Source organism: Haliaeetus albicilla, chromosome 2 (genome assembly GCF_947461875.1).
Source record: "Haliaeetus albicilla chromosome 2, bHalAlb1.1, whole genome shotgun sequence".
Classification (NCBI taxonomy): Eukaryota; Metazoa; Chordata; class Aves; order Accipitriformes; family Accipitridae; genus Haliaeetus; species Haliaeetus albicilla.
The window spans coordinates 17,193,121-17,206,245 of record NC_091484.1 but is presented as its reverse complement, the minus strand read 5'-3'; the positions used below and the strand labels follow the sequence as shown (position 1 = coordinate 17,206,245).

The window sequence follows — 13,125 nt, the reverse complement described above, 5'->3', positions numbered from 1 at the left end:
AGGTCCATCGCCCAGGGAAGCCAGCTGAAGAGCTGGAACTCGCTACGAAAAGCTCCAACTTCAGCCCCTGGAGCCGGAGTTCCCATCTAGTACGAAACCCAAGCCATACATAGGTGGAATGACTGAAGCTTTTGCTCCCTGTTGTGCAGCAGGAACGGGACAGACTGCAAGCAGTGGGAGAAAAACCGGCATGGCAGAGAAAAGTTCAAATTTACAGGACAACGAACTCTGTGAATTAAGCTTTATTTCATGAGCCCGTGAAGAAACACAACAAACACACACGACAACCAGGGCTCGGTCCCCTTTGCCCGGGCTACTCTCTTACGTGAATTTACCGAGGCACTACTCAAGCCATGATGTTTCAAAACTTACAACCCGTAACACTTAAAGTCGTGGGCTTATGGCGGGGGGGGGGGGGGGGGCGGGGGGAAGAACAAAAATAAAAAACCACCAAAAAAAGACTTTGTTTTTCCCTAGTGAGAGTGCTCATCCTTCCTCCTCCGTCACTGCGCGGGCGTCCCCTGTATCACACTGTGAAGCACAAAAGCCCCAGCAGTCCAGCTGCTGTTGAATCTCCTTCAAAGGCTTTTTGGCTAAGCTGCTGTTTTATACCTTCCAGCTTGGAAGTCTGGTCTATACCATCTCCAAAAGTCAGCAGATTCTGACAATACTGCCAGGCAAAGATGGTGGCTGCAGGAGACAGCCTGCTGCAGGTGCTAATGGCTGCATCATGGCCCTTTAGCTCTTTCTGGCCACCTGTGCTGCCTACCTGGTGCTCCCCCTTCAACCCAAAGGCGCTGCTCCCAGCATACATCAGGCCTTAGCGTGGGCTGGGCTAGCCAAAATCTGAGCAGGAGTTGAGTGAACAGTCACGCTCCACCCCTTGGTGTAGTCAAACATCTAGCGAACCCGCTGCTTTGGCGAGTGGAGGTACCGTTACTCCTCTTGCCTCGCCTCCAGGGATCTGAGGCAGCGCCAGAGCTTACAGCCTTCGGGCAACCGTTAGTCTCCTATTGCTATGCTGCGCTAATCACGATCCCAGTATCGGACCGAGTCGGAGACCCAAGCACAGCGTGGACGCTTGTTTTATCAGCGTAAGAATGTACATCCCAGCTCCTGAACCCTATGCCATCCCTTGACAGCGGTACTGGCAGTAGCAGCAGTCGCCAGGCTCCTCTTCCACGTGCTTTTAAGGGTCTGGTACGCCCTGGTCTCCCTGAGGAGGTGAATCTTCGCAGGTGTTCAGGGCAAAATGCCTGTAAGATTTATGCGAGTAAAGTACACGGTGCTCAGCTCTGGCAAGTGAGCCGAGCGTACCGCTGAAGCCATCAAGTTATACCTTAAGGGTGTTTTCACCAGGAAGCCTCAGCGCCTGGAGTTCTGTTGCTACAGATAACGGATTGAACCCCCTTCCCCCTGTGACGGTTGTGTCTGCCTGCACTGTGGACCTGCTCCAGCAGTTTGGCAGGAAAATGAAGGTGCTCTGCTCAAAGAATCGTCCTCAAATGGCTAGTTGGATTAAAACGCTTCAGGTAGTACCAGAAAAACCCCAGTCCCTTTCAGATGTTCACACGGAGAAGGAGGGCATCTGGGAGTGCCTCTTCCCCTCCACCGACTGGAAAGGGGCTTGGATGGCTTTCAGGCATTTGCACTGTCGCGTCTAAGCGAGGTTGGAGTCTTAAGCTATGCAAAACGGCAAAAATCAATGGAGGGCGATGATATAGATTGAAATGTCTCTTACCTGTGTTCCTCTGTCAGCTTCACCACCATGGGCAAAAGTTCATACAGCGCAAATACACCAGGCAGACCCTGGTCTCCCAGTAGCCCGTTGGCTATCTTCTCATGTCGCGTAACCGAAAACGGGTTAGTCCTTACCACCTAGCAGGAAACAAACACAGCAAACGTCGTCTCATTAGCGAGGAACAGGAAAGGCTACTAAAACATGAGTTCAGTGAACCGTATCAGTGTAGCCCTGCCCACTCACTTGTGGGGGGCCTGACAGTGCTTACAAAGGGTCGTAAAAAAAGCACCATCAGGATGGAGTCTATTTTTCCTGCAGGCTATCAGTTAAAGCCCCAGCTAGCCCAAAGAATGAGTGATGCATCAGTCCCCAGGCCGGACTGTTTTGGTCTCTGCTGGCAAGTAACGGCACAAGCTGTTCCTCTCGACCTCAACCCCAAGTCCACGTCATCTTCCACCAAAATGTAGTCCACCCAAGCATGCTTCAGGAGACAGCACCGGTAGGAGAAAGCCATATGTATATGCAAGAGTGAGAAAAACGGAAGTAATACATAAAGGCAGGAGAGTGCCAGGGCTGCAGAAGGACACCGGTTGCCCATCTTTATATAAACAAAGATCACCCTGCAGCATTCTCCTGCACCCTGCCATTCTTCTAACCGTTGCCCATACCAGTCCTCCTCTTAGAGCAAATCAACTGGGTTTCTGTAAAATGACATTACCTTCCCCTATTGACATTATCCCTAAAATGACATTAGTATCCCTAATAAGCTATCTGACCAGGAAGGCCAAGGCGCGGCTGGAACTGAACCTGGCAAAGGACGCAAAGAATAACAAGAAGGGCTTCTACAGGTATGTCAGCCCGAAAAGGAAGGTCAAAGAAAGCGCACCCCCCCCCCCCGATGAGCAAGACTGGCAAACTGGTTACAAGGGACAAGGAGAAGGCCGAGGTACTCAATAACTTTTTTGCCTCAGTCTTCACTGGCAGCCTCTCTTCCCACACCTCTCCAGTGGGTGGACCGCAAGACGGAGACTAGGGCAGCAAAGGCCCTCCTCCAGCAAAGATCAGGTTCGTGACCACCTGAGGAACCTGAACATACATACGTCCGTGGGACCTGACGAGATGCATCCCAGAGTCCTGAGGGAACTGGCTGATGGAGTCGCCAAGCCGCTCTCCATGATATTTGGAAAGTCACGGCAGTCGGGTGAAGTCCCTGGTGACTGGAAAAAGGGAAGCATGACACCCATTTTTAAAAAAGGTAGAAAGGAGGACCCTGAGAACTACCGACTGGTCAGCCTCACCTCTGTGCCTGGGAAGGTCATGGAACAGATCCTCCTAGAAGCTATGCTAAGGCACGTGGTGGACAGGGAGGTGGTTCGAGGCAGCCAGCAGGGCTTCACCAAGGGCAAGTCCTGCCTGGCCAACCTAGCGGCCTTCTATGATGGAACGACTACACCAGTGGACGAGGGAAGAGCTACAAACGTCGTCTACCTGGACTTCTGTAAGGCCTTTGACACGGTCCCCCACAACGTCCTTCTCTCTAAATTGGGAGAGATACGGATTTGATGGGTGAACTGTTTGATGGACGAGGAATTGGTTGGATGGTCTCATCCAGAGGGTAGTGGTCAACGGCTCAATGTCCAGATGGAGATCGGTGACAAGCGGTGTCCCTCAGGGGTCCGTACTGCGACCAATACTGCTTAATATCTTCATCAATGACATCGACAGTGGGATCGAGTGCACCCTCAGCAAGGTTGCAGATGACGCCAAGCTGAGCGGTGCAGCTGACACGCCTGAGGGATGGGATGCCATCCAGAGGGACCTGGACACACTTGAGAAGTCGGCCCATGTGAACCTCATGAGGTTCAACAAGGCCAAGTGCAAGGTCCTGCACCTGGGGCGGGGCAACCCCCGCTATCAGTACAGGCTGCAGGATGAAGGGATTGAGACCAGCCCTGCGGAGAAGGGCTTGGGACCAGCCCTGCGGAGAAGGGCTTGGGGGTACTGGTGGATGAAAAGCCAGCAATGTGCACTCACAGCCCAGAAAGCCAACCGTACGCCCAGGCTGTATCAAACGAAGCATGGCCAGCAGGTCGAGGGAGGTGATTCTGCCCCTCTACTCCGCTCTGGTGAGAGCCCACCTGCAGTACTGCGTCCAGCTCCAGGGTCCTCACTACAAGACAGACACGGACCTGCGGGAGTGGGTCCAGAGGAGGGCCACAAAAACGATCAGAGGGATGGAACGCCTCTGCTGTGAGGAAAGGCCGAGAGAGTTGGGGTTGTTCAGCCTCGAGAAGAGAAGGCTCTGGGGAGACCTTATCATGGCCTTCCAGTACTTAAAGGGGGCTTATAAGAAAGATGGGGACAAACGTTTTAGCAGAGCCTGTTGTGACAGGACACGGTGTAAAACTACAAGAGGGTAGATTCAGACCAGATACAAGGAAGAAACTTTTTACGATGATGGTGGTGGTGAAACCCTGGAACAGGTTGCCCAGAGAGGTGGTAGATGCCCCATCCCCGGAAACTTTCAAGGTTACGTTGGACGGGGCTCTGAGCAACCTGATCTACTTGAAGATGTCCCCCCCCGCCACTCACTGCGGGGAAGGGGGCGGGCCGGGTGGACTACACGACCTTTAAAGGTCTCTTCCACCCCAAACTATTCTATGATTACCTTTAAAAAAATCCAATGGCTTACGAACCCTCGGAAAAACTCCTACTGAGTATTCTGAGATTAGCAGGCTTGGTGCATGAATTCCCAGGAGAAATTCTCTAGCCTGTTGTACTAATGAGATTAAGCAAGATCATCATCACCCCATCCCACTTCAACAGGCAGAAGTCGCTCCAACAAGTCACCACGTCCTCCGCAACTACATTATCTGCACAGAGCAACTAATAATCCCCCAACACATTATCTCCAACACTGATACGTTAAAATCGTTTAAGACAAAGATTCTCAACCTCTTCCACCTGGTGACCTCCTTTACCACAGAAGAGTGACCTGGCATGGCTCTCCTTTCAGCTTTCAGGAAATCTTCTCAGCTCCCAGCCTAGATCAACAGCTCCTCCCAAAGGAGATTTATGGGCACAGCAAGTAACAGAAATTAGTTAACCCTCTAGTTAAAACGGCTGGGGGGCGGGGCGGGGAGGGGCGGGGGGGAAGGATACGGCAACACTGACTCTCAACAGCGTGCACTGCAAAAACGAGCAGAGCAGGAGAGGAGAGAGATATTCCGATCCTTACAATGAAAAGACACACCGATTCAGACAGAGCAGCACTTAAAACTCGTACCAAAAAGGGGAAGCGCAACAGCTTTGCCAGTGTGCTTTCTAGGCCGTATAAAATGACTCCCTAGCTAGCCAAAGGGCTAATATATGGACAAGCAATCATTTCAAGCGCAACAGAGAAACAAAAACGCAGGAATTAACCACTAAAAGGAAAAACACAGTGGCATGCCCATATATGTTAAGTGAGCTCTAAAGCAGCATGCCAGGTAACAATGCTGGTTATATTTAGACTCTTTCCCACTTCTTAAGGGAACAGAAAGGTCATTTTAGGAGCAACCAAAGCTATCCAGAAGTGCACTCGAGGTTTACATTCACACCATGTTAACATTCAAAGCTGGGTAACAAGTTTTTGTTCTTAATCGGTCCTGTGCTTCTTTTGTCACACCTGATGCACAGAGAAGGCAGCGTACCACGAGGCTGTTTTGTTCCTTCTGCTGCAAGATCCCAACAAAGGCGAATACCTGGAAGGATGGGGGGCGGGGCAGGAGAAAAGTACGTTTGGACGACATACCTCAAAGGAGGTTAAGTAACCTCCTTTTTTGTTTGTTTCGGAAGACCGTTCACGTATATTCACCACTCTGCATGACTAACCAACAACTGTCACAGACTTACACCTCCTCAGAGATGGGCCTCTGAATCCTTCACACAGCAGTTTCGACCCACTTTGCCACACGCTACAGCCCTGGCGGGGCTTCTACAACAGCATGTTTCGTGGTACGGAGAAGCTATGGAAGGTACGGAGAGCCTCCAGGTGGCTGCTTGACAAACGTTAGGCATTCCCAGCAACTGGTACGACTTGAGCTCTGACCGATTATAGCCCAGTGACAAACGGAAATGTCACGTTGTTGGTCTCCAAAACGAGCTTGACACAACTGGAAAACAGCTTGTCCGTCTGCACAGAAATGGGTGAGACCTTGCGTCTTTCAGCACCGAGACAACCAAACTCTGAAAGGAGTTTGCCAGCGTAAAAAGGAAAGTCCTCAGCAATGCTGAGGATGAAATAAGAATCTCAGCCTCCGGTATTCAGTTTGGGGATGAAAACGGTTAATTCCCCGGCAGACGCTACTTTGGGACAGAAGTTAAGAACGAGCTCACACAAAACACCCCCTATGGAAGGAATACTGTACAGGCCACCCGCCAGAGGATTTGGATCTCCTCCACACTGAAACGGTGTCCTCGACTGATGGAGACTGAGTTTTCTTTCTTTGCTTCTGTGGTTTTTTTCTGGGCCAAAGAAAAAGCTGAAGCCTGGAATCATGAATCCCTCAAGATGGAAACACCTCTGCGGAAGGACGCAACTTGACAGATGGGACAGACCAAGTCACTACAGAGACAATAACAGCGAGGGAGAGTCCACAACCTATGGGCTGCCACGGATCCATTCTTACAGAAGAATTCTTTGCAGGTAGGAGGAATGAGAAACACCAAATGACACCCGTTGTTTGTGTGAGCGATAAATGCCTGGTCTTTGCTCCCGTAAGGATGCAAAGCCTGCAGCAGAAGTGAGAAGGCAAAGCCATAACCAGGTTTCATTCCAAGACGGCTCACGTAACGGTGAACTAATTTACACAGCTCCCCTCTGGACACCAAATAACCCCAGAAAAGATTCCGTTTGACGAGATACAGCCTTTGCGCTGCTGCAAAGGTAGCGCAATTTGCGCTGCCCTTAAACAGGCACGTGCACAAACTATAGACAACCGAACTCTGCACGGTCTTAGCAATCGTGAGCGCAGCTTCCAAAGGCAGACCAAAACCGCAACGGTCCTCATCATTCTCTGAACACGGGCCCAGGAGGATTTCATTGCACAGACCTTCATAGACGCTTTGGAAAAAAAACACGCGTGCAACACAACTGTATTAATTCAAGCGCTAAGAAGATACAAAAAGGTGTAAAGGTTACCGCACGTCCTCCGACTCTGCCCCATAACAGCTCTCGCAGCGATCCGCATCCAAAGAACTTGGATCAAACACTTTTTCTTCTTCTTTCCCCAGCTCTAAGACAAAAGAGGATGCAAAGCGACGAGGCAGTGACTAGAAACGCTATCTTGTACTCTTGTTCCGTTCTGTGCGCAACAACTGTTCTACACACAAACGCAACGATTCTGTGTCGCAAGCTGCGCGTCCTGCACCCAAAGCCCACCTGAAACGGTATGCGCAGAGCCTGCTGAGGTGCGAAGTAAGACCAAGAAGCAGAGTGACATTTGTCATCTCAAACGCACCCTCCAGAGCAAGAACCGGCTATCTGTAAGCCTCGCTGGAGCGCTGGTCAGACGTTACTTGCCTAAAGGCTTTGTTAAAACATCGTCTACTTCAGACAACGTCGCACAGTAAATGGCGACAATTGTAACAGGACCTGTTACACAAACAAAATTTTAAATAGCAGTCAACAGCAGTCAACGGTGCACAACGCAGAACCCTGTCCCAAGACGGGTAGGGAACACGGTTATACCTTGCTGTGAAACAAGATCAGAGCGAGAGTCTCCCGAACGGAAAATTGGCACCCAGTCCTCCAGGACGACAACGCTGACAAGGCACACACGTTAACCCCTGCTCACTAGAAGTCTCCAAGGAATTTCTACCTTCTTCGTGACTTAACGATTCTGACAATGTCTGTGCCACGTGTGTGCTGAACGCGCAGCCGCAGTACGGCTGGGGCACGAACTCATGGAAATTCATGGTCTTACGTGCAGAAGGCTGAAGAGGGACAAAAACATTGGCTCTTATTATAAGAGGCCCCCTTAAAAGCAGGCCGTTTCAACGCACAAACCCTGAAGGGCAGGACCAAGTCTCTTGCGTAACAAAAGCCCTCTAAGGCTCACTATCCAGGCACGGCTGCGCTACCCTCTATAAGCCTTGAAAAGGTGGCTCCTTGGATCACTAACGCTGGGGAAGGGGACAAGGTACATAGTCAGACACTGCTGAGGGGATAAAACGTTATCAGGGCCCTGTCTGTTGAGACTGGGGGGTATAACAGGCGGACGGAAGCGAGTATTAAACATGTCTGTATTTCGTACTAGCCACAGGAGAAAAAAAAAGAGATTTTAAATGGAAACCATGAAATGGGCATCAAAATCAGTCATTACCCTTATTTCTTTAATCACATACTCTACGGCAGTGACGCTCAAGCAAATAAGAGCTTTTAGGAAAATATCCCCATTAGTAAACAACCGTGCGAGACTTTCTTTCTAAAGCTCCCAACATTCAAAGCAGTTGAAAGCGCACTTAAGAATTCATTGTTCAAAAAGCGGTACGGCTTTTAATCTCGTAATTACACTCAAAGACAGCGTCGGGAAGAATACAGCTAAATAATCGCGACGCTTTGTCAAAGCCATGATTCCCACCACTTCAACAAGAACACCTGTACGATACCCGGAGTCTTTCAAGACACAGCAACCAGTAACAGCTTTTTAAATGGAATCAGTAGCTGCCCGTTGAGCTGTCGCAGAGACAGCATCCAGAGGGAATGCACACAGTCTGGATACTACAAAGAAACCGCAGCGCATAGAACTCTACACGCAGGGTTTCTTGCCGTTAACACGGTCCTCAACTTGCACGCAGATATGATGCGTGAAATTGGAAAACTCTGTCCACGGTAAAAGGAAGGAAACGGTAAGAGCCGCCAATAAAGAATTCAGTCATTTCTTGTCATTCAATGGAAAGGAGTAAGACGACATCCCAAGCACAGAACGCAACCTACCACAGAAATCATTCAGCTATTAACTATTTTAATGTAACTATGATTAGGAAAAGCCTCCAGATGCTACTCCGTAAAAGTTGGGTATGCTTTACTAAATTTAAGGTCAATACTGCTACGGCTGCCATTTAAGTAACTGACTGAAGGTCAGCGCTACTAACAGAAACTGATAATCGTAGAGTTTAATGAAGACGCGTGGATACTTCTGACCTAACCTGCAACACGGGTGATGGAAACCAAACTAGCCGCGTGCTCTTTCCAGACAGCAGAAGAAATTGCTTGTTGCCTGCAATGCATCTGATCTCTTTTGAAATGCCTCTTCCAGGTGAGACCGTTTGCTCCTTACGAGCTTCTCCTCCTCTCCATTGATCACACAAGGAGCCAGAGCAACCGGTTCCGACGGAGTAATGCCAACGGAGACTGGCAATACAAGTAAGGCAGGAGGCCTACACGCGTTAACAGAGAATTAGATACAGAACAGCTGGTTTTGTCCCCGGGCGTTACATTTGTCACGCCACAACCTCTGAATACAGAAAGGCTGCTAAGCGAACACAGCAGTAACAGCACTATCACCGCGTTCCCGTGGCAGCAGGAGAAACTCCCGTACCTACCAATCGTTCAGCTCTTGGCTTAGTTTAGCCTTGCAACTTCAAGAACAGAAAAGTTCAATCCGAGTGATACAAATCAACAAATTCAGCTCGTGCCGACACGTAGAACTGCACCATCTCCCAGAAAAAGTAAGAAGGAGCTCGTGTCTTGGAAAGGAAAAGTCAGGACAGTATTACTGTTAGGTTGCAACACTTTGCCAGAATCGTTTCTGGTTTGTATCGAAGCGCAACGATGAGTCATAACACCAAACGAATGTAAAGGAGAGGTTTATGTAGCCAAGGACCACTTACTACAACCTGTAACCGACAAACCAACTAAAATATATTTATCTAGGGAGGCATTAGCACACACAAAGTCAATGCAGTAAGGTGCAAGCTTGGGCTTAAGGGTCGAGTCACTGGAGCCTTCCCTGGAGAGAGGCTCTTTCCTCTAACCAGGTCGTCCCGTTTGCCAGCCCACTGCGATTTAAAGGTACAACCAAAGCCAAGTTTTGCCAGAACAGCTGCTTGATTCCCAGTCATAAAAGACCATTCACGCAGCAGCTTTATTCCTGAAATGCACCCGTGAGTCCTCGTCGTAATTTCAGAGGGACTAGGCAGAGATCTGCCTCGCAAAAGCTGCCAGTATAACAGGAGTTCGCCTGATCGGCCAGTTTAAGAGATCTGCGTGCTATAAACTCTTCAAAAGTTTGCGGTCTTTAAATGCTCTTCAGCTGTCACTTGTGCCCGTGAATCTCAAAACAGGCACACGGCGACGGAAAGACGATGAGAGCGTCCACCCAAGAAAGGCAGAATAGCACCTTACCGTGGCTCTCGGCCTCCGGACTCACACGATTGCCGGCTTTATCCAAACGTTGGTTGTTTAAACGGATTGTGCTCTACATCCAGCTGCTGCTCTCCTGCTACGTCCCTGGCATCGATGCTCAAATCTGAAATCAGTGAGCAAGGAAAGCGGTCTATAAACACACGTTTGTTACGGCCTGCGGCAGGCTGAGGAAGCATTCAGCCAGTGAAAATACAGACTCTTGCAGCGAGGGCGATAAGAACGTGCCAAAGCCGAAGAGGGCGTATGGCTGGGGACAAGTGACGTACAGGGAACAAAACGCACGTTGCGGCACCCTGAACGACCCTTCCAAATACGGGGTTGGGTTTGGTGCACCAGAAGGACGGTTTCCAGCTGCCCAGAAAGCGTTACCCTGAAAGGTAATACACTTAAGGCAAAAGAAACCAAAACCAAACCCCTCAAAGCCCATAACCATTTCCAGGAGTACAGGAGTTAAGCTTCACATTGGTTGAAAGCTGCCTCCTACCACTACCCCCTCACCCTTCCCCCTTCACCACCAGCACATTTCCTCCTGACCCCTTTTCACAAAGAAGATGGAGAAGGTCTGGGGTCTCGGCCCGGTATCGAAGCACCGTGATGCGCTTGCCGGCTACACGCTCTCTTACGAAGACTGACAGCTTCTCTGCACAAAACAGCAGGGGCTTCCGAACTCTCTGGCCTTCCCGCGCCCTTTTAAACGTGAGGAAGGCAAAGACCAACAGTATCTCGGGTGGTCACAAGGAAGTCAGACTCACTACATTTAGAGCCCAACGCACTACCCAAAGGAATTACCGCAACACAACAAGAGGCAGGGAAGATTAGCGCACAGTCGGATAACGTGCACAGCAGCGGTACGCAGGAAGACTTGCAAAATTTTCCGTCGCTTCACCCCGCAGCTTTGTTTTGAATTTAGTTAAAAGGTAACCCGACTATTAACGCTCACTCCGGTTTTAAAAACTCGGGACAAAGGTTATCACGTGGCGTTGGCGTTGCAGTCAGAACTGAAGTACAAAAACCACGGAAAAGTTGCGCCTCGCCAAGTAACTTCCCAAGGAGACTCTAAAGTGTTCCAACAACAGTACAGTCAAATCTCGAGTCCCAGGCGAACACCGAACGCTGTGCCAGCGTTCTCAGTATGACCGAGCTCTCTGACAAAGCACCACACCGCACAGAAACGTAAGCGGGTTTATACCTTAGCCTCACGTATCATCTCAAAAGGTAATACAGCCTGCCTGGAAGCGCTAGTTTAAGCGCCCAGCGGGCCTGGCTGGAATCACTGCGTAACCACCAGGGATCACCAATTCCTCCCTGTCCGTGGCCCAGGCAGCAGCGCAGCACTCGGAAGCACCGGGCACACCGAGCCTGTCGGGCCCTCGGCAAGTATGAAAATTATCCCCAACGTTCAGAAGGCTGGCTCACAAGCACAAGGCGTATGCGGAAGAATAACATCGAGATTGATCTTCGGTTTAGCTCCCCTTGATTTGTCAAGGCGCAATTCCGGATGAACCTAGGAACAAGGGAAAAACGGAGAGTCCTGTTTCACTTGGAAGCCCATCAAAAGGCCTCCTTCTTTCCCTCGACTGCTCTGGCTCACCAGCTGATTTTTAAGAGGTGGGATTCAAGAGACACCTGAGCTGCTGCCTCCCACCGCAGCCAAGCGCTTGCCATTTCTAACGCTTTTTTTTAAGAAAGGTAGTAACTTGGGAATCTTAGAACCTGGGGTGGGGACGGGGGCTCCCGCGCTTCCTTGCTTTCCTTTGCATTGCCTGCTCGTAGGCGGCAGAGGCAGCGAGAAGAGACTTTGGGACGCTCTCCTGCCACCGCGTTACAGGAAGCCACAAGCCACCCTTGGCGCCAAGCGGCTTTCGGGGGAGGGCAGCCCGCTCCCGGCCTCAAGGCCACCAGCTCGGAGAAAGAAAAAAACCCCACGCAGATCTGCGGCGGGTGAAGCTGCCGCGTGGGCAGCCCGCAGGAGGCGGCGGAGGAGGCGGCGGAGGAGGCGGCGGCTCGGCGGGGGTGCGGAGGCACGGCAGGCCGCCCCGGGCCGCAGGGCCGCCCCGGCCAGAAGCAGCACCGCGGGGCCGGGCCGGGCCGGGCCCCCCCCGACGCCGCCACTCACCTCCTTGGTGAGGTAGTACTGCAGCTCCGAGAAGAAAAGCAGCACCATGATGAGCCCGCTGACAACCGTCACTGCCGGGGAGACGAGAACCGCCGTCAGCCCCGCCGGTCGCGCGCGCCCGCCTCGCCTCGCCTCAGTCCCGCCTCAGCCCGCCCGCCGCCGCCGCCGCCCCGAGCCGCTGCCGAGCGCCGGCCCGCAAGGCCCCCCCGCCGGCCGCCGCCCCACGGCGAGGCCCGGGCCCGCCCGCCGGCCCCCGGCCGCCCTCACCCCGCCCGCTCACCCAGCGCGCCCCCGCACGTCTTGACCCGAAAGCCCTCCAGGGTCTTGTCTTGGGGAAGGCATCGAACCGCTTCAGCCGCCACAGCGAGTCCATGGCGCCGCGCGGCCCGGAACCAAACCCGCCTTCCGGCGCCGGGCCGGCACCGCCCCGCCACCGCCCCGCCGGGCAGCGCGGCCCGAAGCCGGCCGAGGGGGGGTCCGGGGGGACGGGCGGGGAGGGGCTGGGGCTCCCGGGCTCCTCCGGGGCGGGAAGGTCCTCGCTGCCGCCTCGCCCTCTTCTGACCCTCCCTGCCAGCGGCCCCCGGGCCTCTCCAGGACACCCGAGAGACGCTGACTGTGCCGAGATCGGTTAGCTGGGAAGGGCTTGAGACCAAGGCGGAGCTGCTGGCAGAGAGCAGTTTTCACTCAGTTTGACCTCCTCCCCATCCCCTGCCTCCAGCTTTGAAAGGGCTGGCGTTTGTGACCCCCGCCCTTCGGAGAACAACCGAGCTGTCCCTCAGGCTGGCTGTCGCAGCGACAAAGCTGAAAGCCAATCACCTCGGGAGAGTACCAGCGCTTATTGTGCCGAAGCACGGAAGG

At 52.2% G+C, this 13,125-nt stretch overlaps 2 protein-coding genes across 2 annotated transcripts in view; one reads left to right on the top strand and one right to left on the bottom strand.

Moving 5' to 3' along the window:
- The window catches only part of GDF5 (growth differentiation factor 5), a 138,907-nt gene that overhangs the window by 96,321 nt on the left and 29,461 nt on the right, over positions 1–13,125 (top strand). The window lies entirely within an intron of this gene.
- On the bottom strand, positions 6,920–12,737 carry LOC138684521 (endoplasmic reticulum-Golgi intermediate compartment protein 3-like). Its single transcript, XM_069778560.1, is given in 7 exon segments — positions 6,920–7,017; positions 10,131–10,185; positions 10,187–10,254; positions 11,568–11,655; positions 12,268–12,338; positions 12,548–12,596; positions 12,599–12,737. Coding segments are annotated over 7 exon segments (471 nt in total). The 5' UTR covers positions 12,641–12,737.